This window comes from Marmota marmota, unplaced genomic scaffold (assembly GCF_001458135.2).
Source record: "Marmota marmota marmota unplaced genomic scaffold, marMar, whole genome shotgun sequence".
NCBI classification, from domain to species: Eukaryota; Metazoa; Chordata; class Mammalia; order Rodentia; family Sciuridae; genus Marmota; species Marmota marmota.
The window spans coordinates 1,935,621-1,956,317 of NW_025999946.1; the positions used below are offsets into that span (position 1 = coordinate 1,935,621).

The 20,697-nt window shown below is 46.4% G+C and overlaps 1 protein-coding gene across 24 annotated transcripts in view; it reads left to right on the plus strand.

Annotated features, from left to right (window-relative positions):
- The window catches only part of Kcnma1 (potassium calcium-activated channel subfamily M alpha 1), an 888,761-nt gene that overhangs the window by 168,592 nt on the left and 699,472 nt on the right, over nt 1-20,697 (plus strand). For all 24 annotated transcript variants that reach the window (XM_048801821.1, XM_048801797.1, XM_048801798.1 and 21 more), the window contains exon 2: nt 5,247-5,517. In XM_048801821.1, the coding sequence (XP_048657778.1) occupies nt 5,247-5,517 (271 nt within the window). The remainder of the gene's footprint in view (nt 1-5,246; nt 5,518-20,697) is intronic.

A 20,697-nucleotide genomic window follows, 5' to 3' on the forward strand; every position in this document is an offset into this window, starting at 1 on the left:
GCTACTAGGCTGACTTGTTTATCGTGTAAGTGAAAGGTAATTTCAGCCAGGGTCTGAGCCACAAGTTGGCTCCACGTTGACCAAACCATGGATGTCATTTTGGGGAATGGTCCTGTAAATGGCAAGAGGAACTATGGTTGAGGACAATATGGTGAGACCACAGCACTGTTTTCTCCAGAGGCATTAGATTTTGTGAGAAAAGGGAGACTTATTTTGAAACCACAATGGCTGGCAGTCATCGGCTGCTCTGAGGTCAGTGGGGAGGGGCAGTTCCCACAGCCAGACTGACTCCACTGCACCTGTCCTCACACCTGCTCTCCCTAAAGGGCAGGGGCTGGGGCTAGGAAGGAAGACTGTCAGTCAAAACCTTCCAGACAGCTTTTCAACTACCATAAGCCACTTGTGCACCGTTGGAGAACTTATTTTGAAATATGTTAAATTTTGCAATAACCCAAATGTCAGCAATATGCCAGTTGTTGGAATATTATTCAATTATTTTTTAAAAATAGCATTTCCATGATATTTAATAAAAAAGAGAAAATGCTTGCAATTTAATGTTAAGGGGATAAATGCTGAGTGTTTAATCTAATCTTAATTTTGCAAATACCCACCAAGAGAGAAAGTGTGAAAGAGATCTACAAAAATGTTGAGCGGTATCAGTGGGTGGTAGGATGCCAGGTGGCCTCTATATTCTTTTATGAAACTTTTATATTCCAAATTCCTTCCAGTAGGTGTGAGTTAGTTTTATAAGAAGAAATAAATATGAGAAACAAACTGCTCAAAGCCTTTTCTCTGCCTCTCTCTATCTCGGGAACCAGAGTTCGCTTTTGGTACTCAGAGACCCTGGGACCTAGTTTTGAGTGCTGGGTCACTGAAGTCTGGCTTCTTCTTATAAATCACAAAGGCACAAATTGTTCCAGAGGTGGCAAATTCTCCTGTCATGTCAAGTAATGCACAGATCTAAACCTCAGTTTCCTTATCTGTAAAGCAGGAGAATAGTTACTGCCCTTTCTTATATCACAAAGAGATTAGGAAGATTAATGAAGATAAGAAAGAGGAGTACTTTTGAGTGCTTAGAAGGGAACACAAGGTCAATGAAGCAATAATAATTATAGCTCAGATCTGACACCAAATCTGGTAATGATCTGAACCTCATTTGCTGCCTTCATCCCAACAGTTGATATGTTGATAGATCCAGTAACTGAATGGTTAATATTAGTAATATTAGTTAATAATGATGAACTAATTATTAACCACATTAGTAAGTTAATAATAGTGTGGTGGTCATTTTCTCCACATTTTTTTTTCATTATTTATTTTTTAAATCAACAGAATTGTGTATTTTTTTCTGGTGTACAAGTGACGTTTTGAAATATATCTATACATTGTGAAATGGTTAAATAAAGCTAACATATGTATTTTCATGCATGCTTATTGTTTACTTGTGGTGAGAAAACGTAGCATCTATTCTCTTTCAATTATACAGTGTTATTAATTGTAGTAGTGGTGTTAGATCTCTTGAACTTATTGCTAACTGAAAATTTGAATCATTTTATCATTGTTGCCCCAATCTATGTACACCTCCCCCATGACTACACTTATTTTTTTCTTTTTTTAACAGTAGGATTTTCTTCTTTGGAATTTTCATATCTCAAATTTCAGACAGTTGGAATAAGCCCCCTTTTTGTCAATGACCAAAAGGTGATATTCTTGGAAAAGCCACAAGAAGGCGCTAGATCACTTAAAGAGTCACCACCTGGCTTCTCCAGAGCAGAAGCAGCCAAGATTAGCGTCAGAGTATTGGAACTGGGTGCAGGCTGGGGAAAAAGAAAATCCAGTACACAATAATTGTGATTCTGGGCCAACATTTAGGTAAATAAATGTCCTCTTTGGCTTTTAATCACTCTGCTTTTTTAGTCTGTATGTTTAAGCACTTATTTTATTTCCTTTAAGTCAGTTAAAATTGTTCAGATTAGAATACTTAAGAAACTTGAAACCTCTGATTTGCTTTGAAAGCTGCCGCAGATAAAAGTGCAGCTTGGAAAGAGACTGCCCTCCTCCCAGGGAGGATTTTAAATGTATTTAGAAACAAATAAATGGCCCAAATTGTATTTTAAAAAGAGAGAGAAGTTTCTACTTTTGTTTTAGCTTTGGTTCTTATACAATGGCACTTAGTTCCCAGCCTGGGACACACCCACATTAGGTAAAGATGTGCTGGGACCACATACAGGTGGTTCTCTGTACTCCTTCCATTTCCTGGGTCATCCAGGGAGTGGAGAGACAGTGAGTGGCCATGGGTGACAGGGTCAGAGACTCCATGCAGGATGGAGGAGCTCTGCTGTGCCCTGGAGACTCCACAGCCTGGCTCTTCTTGGGGCCCTCTGGGTGCAGTGTCAAGGTCATAGCAGAGTGCAGATGCAACTGCATTACCTTGCCTCATTCCTCATCCCAGCTGAGGGGCCTGTGGAATGCAGATAGCAAAGTGGGTAAGGGGCTCACAATCCCCCTCCTTGCATCTCCTGCAGAGCAGGCTGCATGCACACACATGAGTCTGGGTGTGTGGTCAGAAGCTCTGCTCAGAACCTGTCCACTTTTTCAGGTCATAGTATCACAGCCAAGATCTGTATTGTGTTTTCTTTTTCATCCTTATATATAACTCTGTGAGGTAGGCAGTATGGTCCCTGTTTTTATTCAGGTTTTACAAATAAGGGAACACAACTAATGGAAAATGTCTAAGGTTCCTTTGAAGTTTGAGGATCCATTGGGTCCAAGAGGCAGAACCTCTTCCTACACTGGTAAGACCAGTTTTTGGACAGAGCAGAAGTGGCTGGAGAGAGCTAGGAAAATGCCTAATGTCATCAATCCCTAGTGGAGGGTGGTGTTTTCTTTCAACACCTACCGGGCAGGCTACTCAGGGAGGTGGTGAGGGAACTGGGGATTGTGGGACAGAGACTAATGATTTTGACAGTGAATCTCTCTGTAGAAATCAGAAGAAGAGGGTGTCTTAGGGGCCTTCCAGCATCTTCTCAAAGGATACTGAATTGATGAAGGTGATGATGGGGAGAGACAGGGCTGTGGATTTTGCAATTGGGGGATAGAAGGCCAGTAGCCTCTTGCTAACAGCCCAGAGACTGACACTGTACAGGGATCTAGGCTTTTGGGGGGTGGTGTAGGAAGACCTCAGGGAGACTTGTTGGTTTGCAGAAGATCAATTTTGTGAGTGAGGAACTCCATTGTGGATGTTTTAAACTCCACTGGTGAGGCGGTCCTATCTTCTGCTTCTCTTTTTATATCTCGGGGATTTTATTTTAAAATTTCAAATCTTGGACTTGATTTAAGGAAAGTCCTTAACTTTCTTTGCATACGCTGAGGCACAAAGACAGTAAAGTGTGGTCATTTCAAAAGTTAAAAAATAAAGGAACTTCAATGCTGCAGTCACTTTGAACTCCTCCCCAGCACAGGACTGAAAAAGACCCAGGACTTTTCATATATGAGACTGATATGTCAGAGTGGCTGCAGAAGGACAAGGTTGGAGGTACCATCAGATGACAAAATGGAAACTCTGACAGTTTTGCTTTCCGGAAATATTATCTGCAGTTCTTTTACATACTGCTTTTTGGATACCAATACTCAGGAAATCTTACTGCGTTCCATTTTTTTCTTTGACTTTGGCCTAAATGCTTGTCTAATAGATGTTTACACTGAACCCAATGAAGGTATTCTCAATCAACCAGTTGAAGCTTTAGGCATCTCCTTCAGTCTCTGCCCAGCTTGGCCTTGCCTGGCCCCACTCCTCCTCTGCATCCTAAGCCTCCAAGGGCAAGGGCAGGACTGACCCTGAATCAGACAGAGAAGGCCCCTACAGTTAAGGAAGATAACTTGGGCCTCTACCACAGGAAGAACTGAAGGGAACCTGAGAATTCCAATTAGGCTTAAACTAATGAGCTGGAAACTTTGGGGAAATCACTGTGGGCAGTGAGGGGAGAGTGTGATAATCTTTGTTTTAATTAGCACTGGAAAAATTTGTGGTCCAGCAGGTAGCTGGAGGAAGCATAGTGTCCAGAGGGAGCAAAGCTTGTGAGAACATCAATAGGGGAATTGCTTTATGGCTGGGATGGGGGCTGCTGAACAAACCCAGACCCCTTTAAGTGGGGAGGAGGAAAGACTCTACACCGGGAAAGGCGAGCTTAAATGAAGCCTGGCACACTCCTTTCCCAGCTGGAGTCTGAGATTCAATAAGAGGGGAGGGACTCTTTCAGTAACCCTGTTGTCCATTGGGGCCTGCATCATGCTTGAGGCTGCTCTTGGTGTCCACCTCTGCCTACTCTCTTAGGCGCCTCTGTTGCTTACAAAGGCCAAAAACCACCTGCTGCTATCAGAGGCCACAGACCATAGCTTTCCAGATGGCCCTGCCCTTCGACTACACGCGGGGTCTTGGGGCACCTAGAAATAAAAAGAAAAGCGAAATATGGGGTTGATAGTCGTCAGGTATCCTGGGTCAGGAATTTCCTCACACTGAGAGCCCCATGATCTTGGGACACTGGGCCTGTGGGATCAAGCTTACAGTTGACCACCCTCCCTCCCCATTGAGGGCTCCTTTGGGAAAAAACATTTTGGCCCTGGAGCCTTGTCCCTCTCCCCGGGTCCCTCAAGGCGCTTGGCACAGGGGGGAGGGTGTGTGTGGGTGTGTAGCATCATTGGAGAGAGGTACTGGGTTCTTAGCCTGGACTGGGCGCGCACTACCCTGCACGCTGGGGTGGTCAGAGGCACGTGTAGGTTCACCGCGAAGGGGCCTGCCTGCCTTTGCCCAGCTCCAAGCCCAAGCGAGCCAGCGCGCTGAGCCTCCTCCCCTCCCGCTTCGGGCGGCCTGAGCCCGCGCCCGCTCCAGTTGCTGCAGCTGCCACTGCTGGCGGCTGCGGGGAGCGCGGGGCGCGCGCCGAAGAGGATCGGGCAGCGAGGACGGTGACGAGGAGGAGCCGGAGGAGGCAAGAAGGAAGAGAGAGCGGAGGCATAGGAGGCTCAGCGTCTTGGAGACACGACTCGGGGTCCAGGGAGCATGGGCTAGCAGGAGGCGGCGGCCCGGCTCGCACAGGGGCGGCGATTAGGAGCCAAGCGCAGCCGGGAAGGCAGGCTGGCGCTGGGGCGCCGGGGGCCGATTCTATATTATTAACGAGGTGCCGCTTAATAAGCCAAGAGCGGCTAGTTAGCGGCGCGAGAGGCGTGCGGGGAGGGGGGTCCCCGGCCTNCGCGAACCATCTCAGCCTAGACGCGTCCTCCTCCTCCTCTTCTTCCTCCTCCTCCTCTTCCTCCTCGTCCTCGGTCCACGAGCCCAAGATGGATGCGCTCATCATCCCGGTGACCATGGAGGTGCCGTGCGACAGCCGGGGCCAACGCATGTGGTGGGCTTTCCTGGCCTCCTCCATGGTGACTTTCTTCGGTGGCCTCTTCATCATCTTGCTCTGGCGGACGCTCAAGTACCTGTGGACCGTTTGCTGCCACTGCGGGGGCAAGACGAAGGTAAGCGCGCCCCGGGCGCCCACCCCCTGCGCCAGCCGCGCCGCTCCCCCGCGTCCCCTGCAACCCACCTCCTCGCTCCGCAGGGCGCAGTGCCTCCCTCCAACCCTGCCTGCTTTCCTTTCCTCGCCTTCCCTTCCCACTGCTGTCCCTGCGCCCTCCGATCGGAGCAGCTCCGGCTGCGCGCTGGGGGGTGAGGAGTTGTCCGCAACCGGTGCGCTTCGGGACGCGGACGCCGGATCCTTTCCCTTGTTTATTGTAGGGTTGCAGTCGGCTGCGGTTGGGGCCGGGGTGGGGGACGTGACTCTCGGGTGCTGTGGTGCAGGGTGAGGAGAACCAGTCCGGTGGGGACAAACGAAATGGGACCACTGGGTGCATGTTCCGCCCCGCTCACCTGCCGCGGCGCGGGTGCTCGCGGTGGGCCAGGGGAGCACAGTCGCACTTCAGGATCCTGTTGCAGAGATGAGTTCGTGGGGCCCCGAAAAGAAGGGAAGGTGCCTCGGCAAGGGGGGAACTCTTTTGTACTAGGGAATCCCGGAGGAGGAACGTGGCTAGAGAAAGCTGGGTACCTGAGGGGGCAGAGAAAGTTGGGGAGATCCATCCCAGAACTGGAGGCAACCATAGGGCTGGGACTTTAGGAAGGTGGCGAGGTCACAAATCTGATGTCACCTCCCACTCTAGTCTTTAGACATTCTTGTAGAACATGTCCACACCCCAAGTTTTTTTGACTGCCCCTGTACTTCTGTCCCCAGGCCACGCACTTTGGGTCCCCAGAAATGCTACCAGCAACAAAGAGCTGGAGCTCTAGGGCCACCCGCCGCACAGAGCTCGCGGAGGCCGCGGTTTCACGGAGCCCCTTCCTGGAGCTCCAGGTGGTTTAGGCTATTCCTGGCAAAGACGCCCACCAGGCTCGCTACACCTTGGAAGTGTGGCTGCTAGGATGACCGCCTGGCCGTGACCTTAGAGGTGTCTCTCTCCACCACCTGCCACTGGCTGGAGATGAGGGCTGGGGCAATAAGCCAGTGTTTAATAGAAAACCGCAGAATAGAGAAGAAAGAATGGGGAAAAGGGACAGAGCTACTTTTTTTTTTTTTTTTTTTTTTTTTGAGTAATTGCCATTCTAGATGACTTTACAACACTCACAGTTTTTGGAGGAAGAGGATGTCTAGGGGAACTGTGTAGAGTAGACACACACCACCTTGGTCTGTAAATGTTTGCACCTTTCTTAGTAAAGTTAATCCCAAGACCCCTCAAACTTCATATGGCACAGCAACTCTTAGCAGCCTCCTGGCCACTAAGGACAGAAGGAGGAAAACCAGGGGCTAAGGTGAAGGCTGATTGTACAAACACAAGGGCGAACCCAGGCGCTGTCTCCGGTCATTAATTATACATCATGTTGGGTGCTACTGGAGCTCAGCTGTGTTTTGTGGCAGCACGTTTGTGTTTTGGAAAATACTGGTGTGTTGCAAGAAGGGAGAAAAATAAAAAAAAACATTCTCTTCCTTGTCTTCTCACTTCTCTGCTTGGTTCCAGAGGTTGGCTATCCAGCTTTCTTTGGATTAGAGGTCAAGGAGGAAGACCTCCCACCTTTGGAAGAATCCCTTGGATTAAGCAAAATTCTAAGCACCAGTGCTGGAGATGCCCCCTGCCTAGCCCACCCCCTGGGAACACACTCATTCACAGAGCCTTCTTAGTCACACAGTTCCTCTCCTCCACCTCCCCCTGACAGACTTCAATTCTGGAATTTTTTTCCCCCTTTTACTGAGATTCAGCCACTGTCCTTAGGGGAATGATAGCTCACAGTTGCATTCACTTACAATATTCTCCAGACAGAGTGATTTGAGTGAACTTTTTGACAGCCTTCTGTTTTTCAGGAAGTGGGCAATTTTGATAGAATGAAAACTTTTCAATGAGTCAGAATAAGATGTGTTGGTTTTGTGATCCTTGGGTTTTAAACATCGCTTCTAAAATCTTTTTACTCTAAGGAACATGTAAATGCTACCACAGTGCCTGTCTGTCATGAAATGCTCGTCAGATAGTTCACATAAGGATTCTTTCCTAAGTGATGACCAAGCGAGACTTGTGTAATTTTTCATAAGAAAATAGGGATTTGGCAATGATCATTAGAAATAACAATCTGTAAATCTTTGGCTGTATTTTGCAACCTTAAGACCAGCGGAGTACACATAGCTGCAAGTTTCTATAAGCAAGCAACTTGGGACGAGATGGGTTTTGGTTGATTGAAAATAAGTGAGGCCAATATAGGATGAGATTAAGTTATTTCTTCTATCTTGAGGCCACTTTAAAACACGCCCGCCCCTTGATTTGTTCAATGCAATGGTGTGTAGCCAGCTCATCATGACCAATAATGGCAAATCAGGCCCTTTCTAAGCTTTTCTTTTTACCATTGGGGTCTGCATTTTTTTTTTTTTTTTTGCAGTCACATTCTTTGGCCCTTCTTTCTTTTTTGCTTTCCAAGCCATTTGATAGTGTTGTTGAGACTTGGTGCAGAAGAAAGTTTTTAACTTAACTTGAGAACAGTTATTTTAGTGCTGGCTTTTCCAAGCAAACTTTGGCTGCTTCCTGCAGAGTTCTATCCATCCTTGGATGTGTTCACCTGCCCTCACTTTCATCCAGGCCCATGGTGATTTGAGCGGAGGTGGAGTCCCAAGGAAGGCAAGCCTTTTCAGCATCTGAAATTCAGAGCGAGAGATGTTTCAGCAGGGTGCTCCAAATCACACGCATTTGGTGTCTGGGTCTGCATCATTTTTGAGACAGTGCATGTGCAGTGTGGGGTCTCTTCCCATGAGTACCTTTGGTCTCCAATTTACATAGAGCCAATGACTTTTGCATTTTGAAAACAGTAGAATGTAGAGTTTTTATAGGTTGTAAAAGAAAACTTGGCCACATTTTCTCCCACTGGCCACCTGGGCATGGTCATCCTGGTACTGTGTGCTCTTTGTTGTACCTTTTCACATTATTGCTGTTTTTTTTTTTTACCCTATTGGATTTCATCAGAACTCTCTATTCACTTGAAAATGGCATTTTTGAGGTCCAGTCCAGCTGCAGATAAGGTGAAGAGGAGCTACTATGTTTTGTGGCAGCACATTAGTGTTTTGTAGCCTGGATGAGGCCACAACTTGGAAGAAGTCCTTTAACCTCTCTGTCTTTCCTTGTGTGTCAAATAGGAGGTTTGAAATCTGTGAGCTCTGCTGTCCCTTCCCACTCTGGGATTCCACATAGGAGAGGGAAAGGAGAGGGGCATTATGGGTAAAATCTCTGGTCCTGCCTGTGTTTTGCAGTTCTCTAGCAATCCTTTAGGAATTCAGCCTGGAACCACTTCTGTGTCTTTACTCCCTTCCTCTGTTCATCTAGCTCACAGACTACTTCTCTTTAAATGTCTGGGGAAGCTGAGGCCCCCTTCCTCATGGAGCTGTGGTTTGCTTCGGAGCCTGTGTGTGGCTGTTCACAGTCTCCCTGATATTCTCAGTTTGAGCTGATGCCCTTGTAGGCACTTGGGTTTGATCAAGGAAGGTCTGCATGTAATGAATTATTGAGGTGTTGTCTCCATGGCTGTGTCTGAGAAAACAACACATTTTCTCCATCAGGCTCGTGACTAATATAAATATCAGACCCCATTATGGCTGGTAATCACCCAGGGTCTGGCCTGGTGATTCAATCATAGCTGCAGCTTCAGTGCCTTGAAACTCTGTTTTCTGGATTGGCCCCTGTGCCTGGTCTCGTCCTCACCTGGGGACTGCTGCACTGAATGACCTTCAGATACTCGCCTTTGATCAGATCACTTGCGGGTGGCCATGGAGAAGTTCTCCTGTCCCAGTCACGGGGTAGTTCTGGCTGGCCTGTCCTTGTGCAGGGAGCCTGTGCTTCTCTTTCCTGGCTCTCTCTATGGAAATGCACTCTTTAGGACGTCACAGACTGCAGCCACACAGACCCAAGTTAAATGGTGGATCTCACACCCGTCAGCAGGGCATCTCTGGCTGGTGATCGAGTCGAGCCTTGATCTCTCCATCTGTAAAGGAACATCATGATACTTACTTTGTAGGATTCTTATGAGGAGCAGAAGTAATGGCCTCTTGTAAAGGGGGCTACCACAGTTTCACAAAGCGTTGAGCCTATTATCTCTCTGATTTATTGAACTATGAGTCTTGAAGGACACAGACTATAATAAATAGTGATTTCGAGACAAAAGGAGCCAGATGTCTACTGTCTTGAGTCAAGCAACCCATTCATGTCAGACTGAGATTTGGGCTGATGGCTTTTGGCTTGGGTGATATGGGATGACTGTGGGTGGGTGGGCATCCCAGGAAGGCTGTGTGGATAAAGGCCTGGCAGGATGGTTAACCTGTTGATGGTGGGGATGTTGGCAGGCATGGATGATATGGTGGTCCTGGAGCATTAGGGCTGGCAGAAGGGGCACACTATGTCATTCAATGGGTAGGTATGGCTCTCCAGCATGGCACCCTTGAAGAGGAACTAATTCTGTCCTTGTTATCCCAAGTCTAGAGCTTCCAGACCTGTCCCCCGCAGTGGTGTAACTGTGTCCTGGCCAGGATGCTTTCTATCCAGATAAGATTTTTCTTGACAGCATCTTGCACTGTGTTTCCCTAAGTATGTTCAATGGAACACTTGCCCTTGAGCTTACCTTGGGAACATGTCCAGCAGTTAGGGCACAGCTGAGCTCCCCTGCTGGGGGATCACATCATGGGCAAGTCCTACTGGGAGAGAAATTGACTGAACTGTCCTCACCTTGAGAAGCCTGCCCAGATGTCAGGTCCAATAGGCAGTGCCCAAGGGTCAGCCTCAGGCAAGGACCTCAGTGCTTTGTGCCTCAGTTTTCTCATCTCCACATTGCGATTGTAACAGAGCTCAGCCCTTTGGGGTAGGTACTGTCACTCACTGCACTGTATAGCTCTCTAGGAGGGTGCTGAGGACCCAGTCTTCTCTTTGCAAGCTGTGGGCTGACCCCACCTACAGGTGCCCTGAAGATTTTACTAAATATCCACAAAGAGGACAGCAGTAGCTACACCAGTGTTTGGCCTGGGAAGAGGAGATTCCAAGGGCAGGACCAGTTGGGCCCTTGCTAAATTTCACCGCTGTCTCCTCCCTGCATAGGAAAGTTCACTGGGTGCCTGGTAGCAAGGAGTAAGCGCTTGCCTTGGGTCAGTCTCTGTCTCTCCATCCCTGGGGCACAAAAAGCCTGGTGCTGAAGCCAACCAATTGTCATTGAATTGCAATGCCAAGACCTCTTTCCCAAAATGGGTAGCTGGGGTGTCTTGGTTCACAGTGGCAATGGCTGTGCTAATCTGTGAATCACAGCAGCCAACACCACCTTCCAGGGACTTCAGAGCTGTGGAGCCCCCAGAGGGATGCCTCTGTGGTTCAGATGAAAGCACTGTGTTTGTGCTGTGACACCAGAGTCTCCAGGCCTCTTGGAAACAGTGGGCCTCATGGAGACATCTTTGGGGCTCAAGCAAGGTCAAGCTTCCTGTGAAACATTTGAACTTCCACTGCCTTTCTGTGCATAGTAGGAGCCAATGAAAAGTGTCTCCCTCTTTAAAATGCTTCTTGGGTGGGTAAATTCCTAACCTTCAGCATACAGAGAAGGAAACTTGGACTTCTACCCTCCAAGGCAGTGTGTCCTAGTGTTCTGGATAGAAGGCCTAGGAAATTTGCATTTGGGATATCAGATCTCTGCTTCCAAGGGCTGGAGAGAGCATCTTGTCCTGGGCTTCTCAAACTTTCATATGCACAGAAATCACCTGGTGCGGGGGGGGGGGGTGCGGGGCTGTTCAAAGGGAGAATGAGGAACTAGGGATGTAGCTCAGTAGGAGATCCCTTGCCCAGTGTGCATGAGGCCCTGGATTCAAAACACACACACACACACACACACACACACACACCACAGTGCAGAGTGATTTACAAGGTCCAGGCTGGAGGACTTGAGATTCTGCATTTGTGGCAAGATGCATGCTGTACTAACGCTGTGTGGGGCACACTTTGCGTAGTGAGGACCTGGTTCATTCCTCAGCCTCTAGCCAGCCCATCCCTGAAGATAGGCTTATTGTGAAATATGGAATTTCCCAGCTCTTCAGTGGCACAGAGGGAAAAGAAGTGGAGGGTTGACTGTGCTAGACAGCCAGGGAGAAAAAAGCCACTCAGGCCTTTTGGAGGAGCTGCAGACAGGCTGGGCTTTCATTGCTAAAGCTGACTGTTGGGGTGCCCACTCCCAAGGCACCCACAGGCGCGGTGGGTTTGGGTTTGGGTCGATGACCAGAACAGCATTCTGGAGCATACAGGGTGTGGTCTGAGTGTTGCCCATCTGTGTGTGGGCTCTCCTTCTTGCCAGTTTTCCACACTGTGAGGGGTGTGGCTTCCCACAGTCCAGGATGTCAACTCCGCCAAACCATGGTCTTACAAAATGAAAGGCTAGTGGTGCAGCTCAGGCTGCTTGGTGCTCGTGCTCCAGGAGGCCAGCGGGTGGCCACGCCCTCTGGAGTGTTTGAAGTCAGCAAAGCTGCCAGCCTTATTTTCCACATTGACCCTAGTGGGCCTTCCCAAATGGAGGGTTCAGCTTCCAAGGCCCCTGACCACTGAGTGCATGGGGGTGACAGGCAGCCCCCCCCCACAGTGTTGTCACCCTTGTATTTCTTAGTAATTCCAGCAGATGACAGTGACAGTGGCTTCTTTTCTTACTGTACCAAGGGTTTTCCCAGCTCCTCCTGCCAGGAACTTTTTTCTTGATATGTGCTTTTTATGTTGTTCCATTGTCAAAGGGAAGGAGACAGGATAGGGTTTGTCTATGAATATTGTCACCAGCCAAAGTAGGTCCTCAAATAAGTCTTCTGGTGTCATTGTTATTGTTGTTGCTATTATTATTATTGTTGTTGTTGTTGTTTTGGTTTTTATTGAATATTAAGTGCCTACTGTGTGCCAGGAATCAAGCCAGGAGCTAGGGAAAAAGTCATGCAGACCCAGTTCCCACTGTGTGCTTCTCAGGACCCTGTTTGACAGTGAGCAGGGATAAAACCAGTTATCTTCTCATGGGGGTATAGACACATGTGATGGCTTGAGGACAGGAGCTGAGTCATATAAATACATCCCCACACAGATGTTGCAAACCCCATTCTGGCGAGCTGGGAGCTGGGTGGGACTGTGGTGGGTACAGATACATTTTCAGCTTTTCTTTTGGGAGGGGTAGTGGGTTAGATGCTGTGAAGAGGCTCTGGGTGAAACGGATGGCTTGGTTTGGTGATAAAATAATGTTTGAGTCATTCCTAGATTTTAATACTTTATTTCACCTATGTGTCTCTCTGGACCGGTGGGTGACAGATTTCATTCACCCGGGGCACTTGCTTAGGCAGGGGCTGGAAGGACCATTTCAAAAGGATGGCTGCTTTGAGATGGAATTTGCTTTGGGTTTGGCATTATTTGGTAATTGTCTTTGGGACATTATATCTAATTGCCAATTTGGAAATGTAATTGGCACTCCAGGGCCAGAATGGATACACTTAATGTCGTCAGGCCGAGCCTGGGCATCATCTCTGCGTACGATCTCATTACCTGTATGACTAATGCTTCTTTACGTGGCCAAAGCTCAGATTATCTAAAAACATCTTGCTTTCTTTCTACTCTTCTTCTTCTTTGTCCCCCCGGTGCTGGGGATGGAACCTAAGGCTTCATGCATGCTAGACAGGCACTCTAGCACTGAGGCACACCCTAGTCCTACATCGTATTCTTTATGCTATTTCATTGGCCTCTCTCCCAGGTTTTCTTGGGGACCCAGATCCAACTGCCTTTGAACATTTTAAAGGGAATTAGCAGAAAAACCTGTATTCCTTCTCCCCTTCCTTCCACCTCCTGTTATCAGAGTTTGCTTTCATTTGAAGAGGGGAACTATTTTTTTTCATTTTTAAACAAAAATAGAATTTTAAATTTGTGACTTGAAGTGCAGTTTGTCTCTGTGTGTTCCCTGCTCCTGTCTGGGACCATGATGTCTTCTGCAAAAGCATTTTTATGGCAAGATTTCTAATAATGTTCTTTCCAGGATCCCTTTTGACTGTACAAAGCCGTTCATCCCAGGTGCATCCACCTCTTTGCACATCCTTGGAAGGTCGGTTAGCTGCTGGTTGCTGGGATGGCACTCAGGGACCTCAGGTTAAGAGTTTAAGTTCAGTATTTATCTTGTTTTCCTGTTCCATGTCTTCTTCCCTCTTAGAGAATTGACAGTTCTTTTTCCTTTTCTTTGGGAGTGAACTTGGGGTTGGGTGGAGGTGGGGGTGGAGAGTAGCTTCTGCAGGTTGGGGGCTTGAGATTTGTAGGTCAGTGGAGCACTGACTGGGCTTGGTGTGACACATTCAGAGGCACATGGGGTTATGAAACACAGTGAGGGGAGGGAGCTTGGAGGCCCAGGGTTCTACTTCCTCCCCAGTCCTGGGAGTCCTCTTGCTCCACTGCCAGAGGAGATCGGGATGTTCATGATCTCCTGAAGCCACCATTCCACTGGGGACCAACCCACCTTAGAATGAACTTGGAAAGATCTTTCTCCTTTCTCTTTGCTTCTGGTCTGACTTTGGGGCACAGAATGAGTCTTGGTGGATAATAGATTTCAAACGTTGAATCCATTCCAGGGAGATGCTGGACTGGGTGGTGTTGAGATGTTGATGATGTAGTTCAGATGCAGGATGACCTTGACCTATTACTCCCATACAGAGCACATTTCCTCTCTGTTAGCTCCGGGGTTTCCCTCTTGCCCTGGGATGGTGAGGTTTCCCTTGCCTCTAAGTTTGGAAAATGTCCTCTTCTGATGGTTGAGTGTAAAAGTTTGCCCTCTGAGATCTCTTCAGTCTGTTAGAAGCTGTGAATGGAGGATTCTGGCTGTCCTTGGACCATCAACTCACTTGTTTACCAGTGGCCTATATCCCATATTGCCAATGTTTAGCTTCCTTTGCGGTTTAGCCTTGGGCTCGGCTAAGGGAAGATGTAACTCAGGGGTCATGCCAAGAATCCAGTTGTGCATCCTTTGTAAGAAGCTGGAGTTGTACTCTGCTTTCTATGTGTTGGCTCTTTTGAGCCCACAGGAGAGAGAATGGATGGCGATCTTGAACCTCTATTGGCCTCATTTGAAATGAGCTCTTCCTTAGAACTGAAGGTGTCCTTTTCCAGCTCTTTTACGTCTCCTCTCTCCTTGGGCTTCTGTGTGCTACTCTGGCCATCCTCCCTATTTTCTAAACAGAAAGCAACCAGAAAAGAAAGCAAATCCTGTAGGAGGAGAAGGTGAGGCAGGGCAGGGAGTGGAGGGAGGTGGCCACACAAGAAAAATGCAGCTTCTCTTCTGAGAGCTAGAGGGTGGGTAAATATATAATTGCATGTGTTTTGTTTTTAGACTCTTCACCTTTATCTTGATGAATAAATCATGTCAAATGAGCTCATTTCCAAGGAGTGAAGATTTATATAAAGACCAGTGAGCAGAATGGTTTCATTTTGAGAAACTTTTAGCTTTTCAAAGGAGAAGTTCTAATTAACTGGTAGTGTGGGCCTGCGTGACCCCATGGCACAGACCTTAGAGCCATAGGGCTTACGGGACCTTTAAAGAATTGTTATAGGAGAGTGGGAGCTTTCTGTTCTTATCTTTGAGAGAAGTGACTGAGTTAATCCTGTTTTTTCTTTATGTAGCTTTGGAAGGGGGATCATTTGTGTCTCTGGAAGGAGAAAACATAGGCATCGGGTGCTATCTGATGGAGATGGAGAACTCAGACATGAAGGTTCTGAGCCCTGGAGGAATGATTTGGAAGAGGAAAGGGCTTATCCAACTGGTGGGGATTTTTGTGCCCACCATTAACTGGCCACAGCTTCACACATTGTTTTTCTCCTCTGTGTGCCTGGGAGCACTTTTCTTCCAGAGCTTAGAGGAATTGTGTTAGCTGCCCATAAATTATGGCCATTTCTTCTGTGGATCATGGCAGCCACAGGTGATCAGGTGATAGATTCTTGAAGAGTCTAGGAATGGTGTCTCCAGCTGAACCCACAAGAGAACTCAACAGTTTGCTTCAGTCTTTAAAAAAAAAATAAGTCCATTTCTTAAATTCATTTGTGACCTATTTTCCCACAAGATTTTTTTTTTCAACATCAATGTTTTATATTTTCAAGCTTAATTCTGAGTGTACTCCTTAATTCTGAGTGTACTTAGTGAATGTTCCTTGTAGAAAATACAAGCTATGCAGAGGCTTTAAAAACAAAACATACAAAAAGCACCAAACACTTGACACTTATTCAGATAGCTACTATCAAAAACTGAAAGTCACAAGTGCTGGTGAAGAGGTAGAGAGACTGAACCATTATACACTGTTGGCAGGAATGCAAAATGGTGCAGACACTATGGAGAACAGGATGGAGATCTTTAAAAAATTGAATTATAATCTGATCTAGAAAGTCCACTCTTCCCTATCAAAAAAACAAAACAAAACAACAACAACAAAAAAATAAACCCACAAACAACAAAACAAAAACGAGACACTCAGAGGATATTTGTGCACTCGTGTTCATAGTGGCAATATTTCCAAGAAACCACCTGAGTGTCCATCAACAGACGAGTGGATTGACAAAATGCAACATTGCTGTTCTGAGATGTTATTTAGCTTTAAGAAAGAAGGAAATTCAGACATATGGTGTTACATGGCTGAACCTAGAGGATATTAGGCTGAGTGAAATAAGCCAGGCACAGAAGGACAGATGCCCCTCACCTCAGTACCTAGAGTGGGAAGATTCACAGAAACAGCGAGTAGAACCTTGTGGTTCCTGGGGCCATGGGAGATGGTAATAGGGAGTCATTTAAGGGGGGTAGAGGTCAGTTTTAAAAATGAGAACATTCTGGAGAGAGATCACATAACACTGTGAACGTGTTTAACATGACTAAACTATACACTGACAAATGAATAAATTGTAGAATTTTATGTTACATGTATTTTAATACAGTAAAAAAAGAAAAATAAGTTACTTCAAATTTCCCTTCCTGGAGATGACCTCTCTGGGCTCATTTCCTGTCCTGCTGCATTCTTCACTGGGCTGCTTCTATATCTTTGGTGAGCAGGTTGATTTTCTTCCTTTATGGATTGCAGACCCTTGAGGGCACCAAGCTGGTCTTGTTGGCTAGGTGGTACCGTGCCACTCAAAACGGCCCTCTTTCTGCCTATAGAGTCACTTACTGGCATCTGCTCTTATTTATTTTTTTAATGAAGCATTTAAGTTTATTTATTTTATTATTATTTTATTTATTTATTTATTATTTTTTAAATGAAGCATTTAAGTTTATTTATTTATTTATTTATTGGTGCTGGGAATCGAACCCAGGGCCTTGTGTATGCAAGGCAAGCACTCTACCAACTGAGCTATATCCCCAGCCCTTATTTTTACTACTACTATTACTACTACTATTACTATTGTTTCTCACAGTTATGGGGATAGAACTTAGGGCCTTATACATGCTAGATAAGCCCTCCATCCCTGAGTTACACCCCTAACTTACATCTGCTTTTAGAGTGAAGTTAAGGGACTGTGGGATTTTTGGTTTTGCCATAGTATCTATAGTGCCTGAGACAAGCTGAGACAAGTCGTTATCTTGTGGTCTCAGTTTTCTCATGTATAGAATGTTCTTTGATTTAATGATTTCAATCTAAAGCCATTTCCTAAATCAGATTTCCAAGTTATATTTTTACCTTGAAAGATCCAAAGATTGAGTTATTCAAGGAAGTAGACCCAGGGAGCAGATTTTGTTCTACTACAAATCACAAGAGTGGAATTTGATTGACGTGTCCCCAAAATTTCAGTATTGACTTTGATGAGGTGACGTATTTAAGAATTACAATCTGAGGACGTAGGCCCCATTGGAAATACCATCCAAGCTATCATTAAAAAGAAAAGAAACCTCAGAAATAGGTTTTTGTGACTCTGCTGTTACTTCTAAGGACACTACTGAAGTTTTAATTTTAATTTTTGGTGTGGGGATAAAGGTTGAAAACATTTCAGATTATGGACTATAAATAGGACATGATGATAGACTGGCTTTGTTGAGGTTGGCATGAAAAGAAACATCTGATTAAAGAGAAGGCCATGCAAACCAACCTCCTTTGATGCTTTCCCCCTAAACTCACCCCAGAAGGCAGCCCAGGAGACAGACTGTTCATCTCAGCCATGCTCCCTAGAGCATCCCAGATGCTGAAAGCAGGACTGATTCCTGCAGTTTCTTAGCACAGGAGAGTCTGGGCTGGGCTGGTGTATCCTGCAATCCTAGCTACCTGGGAAGCTGAGGCAGGAGGATGGCAAGTTTTAGGCCAGCCTCCGCCACGTAGCAAGGCCCTATCTTAAAGATGAAAAATACCAAGGACTGGGGATGTGACTCAGTGGTAAAGTGCCTCTGGGTTCAATTCCCAGTATTGAAAACAATAAAGTGTATTTGAAGGGGTGTTTCTCAAATACTCGGTACCATCTGAAATAAAATTCCCCCTGAACTGGAAGCAGCCAGCCCAGGAGAAGTTACTGGAATAGCTCTTAGGTTACCTAATATCCATTTGATTATGCTACCAGGGCCATCTATTAAGTTTTAACTTGTCACAGATAAAATATGTTAACACTTCATAGACCTGTCGAGGACCAAGTGGCTTTTGGGTGTTATTAAGCGAATTGGTGATTGTTTAGGACTCAGTGCAGTCTAGAAGTTTAGAATCGTCTGTGCTGTTGCTTAGGCCTCATTTGGGAGTGCAAATGCCCTCCAGGTATTTATTACAAAGTAAACTAAACATTTAGACAGTAGGGATTGCAACTGCAGAACCAAATACTTGATTTATGGGCATGAGCCAGATATGACAGATTTTTAAAACTCTGGGAACCTTTTCATTTCCCAGTGACAGGCAGTGTAAGCACTATATTTTTTAATCGATCCCTTCTTTAAGTCAGGAGCTGAAATGTTATCATGCAAATCTCTCTTGAGTTGCATGGAAACTAATAAAATCACGAAGGTTTCTATTTGTACTCTGCGAACACAGAGTGTAATGAAACCGAAACAGCCATCTCCAGGGATGATGCTATTTAAATGCCAGGCAGGGCTTGAAAAGGATCTTAATGGTGGAAATAGAAGCTGGCCAGCGAGAGATCCCCTTCTCCCTTCACAACCTCACCGGTGCCTGTTGGCCTGTGTGCTCTTTACTTCCTGCCTTCCCGGGGAAACCATTCAAAACAAAGACCCTCCAGTCTCTGGTACATCCTGTCTGTCACTTGCTTTGGAACACAGCAGTTGATTCCAGAACATTCTCTCACAGCCTCTCAGGTCTGGCATTTCTCTCCAGAATTACTGCTGCAGGAACAGACTCTTTTGAGAGGTTAGTGAGCATTAAACATTGTTTTAAGCTCCTTAGGATGACTGTTATTTGCTCCTCAGAACAATCCTATGATGTAGGCATTTTTATAATTCGCACTCTACAGATTAGATGGTGGAAGCATAAGCAACACAACTTTTTTTTTTTTCTTTTGCATAGATACTCTGGGGCTTACTTAGTGTCTAGTAGCTCCTAAGCTCTTTATGCGTGTGTTAAGAATCTTCATGACAAACCCGTGGAGCAGGTAGGAGTATTGTCCTTGCTTTGCAGATGAGGAAACTGAGGCAGGGAAAAGTTACATAACTTACCCAGGGTCAGAGGTGATGGGCAGGGATGGGTTCACATCCAGGCGCGTGGGCAATGGAGCCCATGCCCCATCCCCTGCGCCACGCATCTTAGTTTCTCCCCTAGTTGTAGGCTGACCCAGTTCCACTCATCCCTGCCACACTCTGATGACACAGGCAGGACCAAAGAGAAAAGTCAGTGTGTTGAGACTCAATCACCATTTATAGATATGAGGCCCCTTGACAAGTTCAAGGAATTCCATGCAACTGAGACCTTCAAGATTGTGTAGTCTCCTTAAACTCTGCGTTCTTCTTCCTGGAAAATGGTCTACGCCTTTTCTGAACCGCTTGAAAAGCAGGCATTCTGTGTATAGTTGTGTAGGTGGCTCACCATACAACTCCACCGTGAGCTCTGATGTGCACATCAGAGGATGTATAACGGTACCTCATGAACTATGGTCCATGGGCCACATCTCCGTGCTGGCAGGGGGAGACAGAGTAAATATTGAGGCATTTTTTTCCTGAGTATTATCAATCTTTTTTGAAGTTTTAGAGAAAAACACTTTTTAGTGTTAGCACATACATAGAATATATTAGGAGTAGCATTCAGAATTCGAGCATATTTTTAAAAACCTAAGAGAGCTGTGTCTGTGGGTGTATGCGTGTGGGTGTCACACTTTTCTGCTCCTCCAGGCCCACCCGTGTGTGCACACAGGCACACACATGCTCAGGTCTGATCAGATGGTTCCCCACCCTCCCTTCCCATCTCTCAGCCTCTGGAGCTTGTTAGTGAATGAGTGGCCCCCGTGAAGGAGAAATCAACACATCTGAGTTCCCAGGTCTGTTAAAATTGTGTTCTGACATTGGTGGGACTAGAATTGAATCAGCACACTTTCGAAGAAGGTCCTAGGACTCATTGGGTGGTTTCGATTCTTCCCTTGCTTTCGAAAGAGCCGTTGGCTGCCTCCTCCACTCCTCAGCCTGGAAATCCATCATCTCAATGTGGCTCTCTTTCTAGACAGTTGAGATGGCCTTATGCCTGCCTGACCTAACCCCATCTACAGAATATTTGGAAGCAGGGGCAAATTGGTCAGGTAGCAGCTCTTTTTTTTTTTCATGGCTGTCCTTTCCCCAGGAATATGGGTGGTGGGAGACATCATTTCCCCTCTGGTAGTGCCAGCAGCCACACTGCATGGTTCCAGGGTTCCCAGTGGTGCATGAGGCCCCTTGGAGACCCGCCCTGCCTTGTGCAGGCCACGGCCATCTCTGTACCAGGCCAGGTAGGCAGGCTGGCCTTGGAGGCTGGAGTTGTGCAGTGCACAGTCTGCAAGTCCGTATGTGGTCATTTTTAGGCATCTAGTTAGGCTTGGAAAATATTCTCACAGCATGTAATTCTTACTGTCAAAACCAGTAAGAGAAACATCAGGAACTTGGGATTCACAAAAGAAGGAACTGATCAAAGAGGGAGTGGCCAGAGAGACCCCACCAGAGCTGTGGGTTGTACAGGCAGC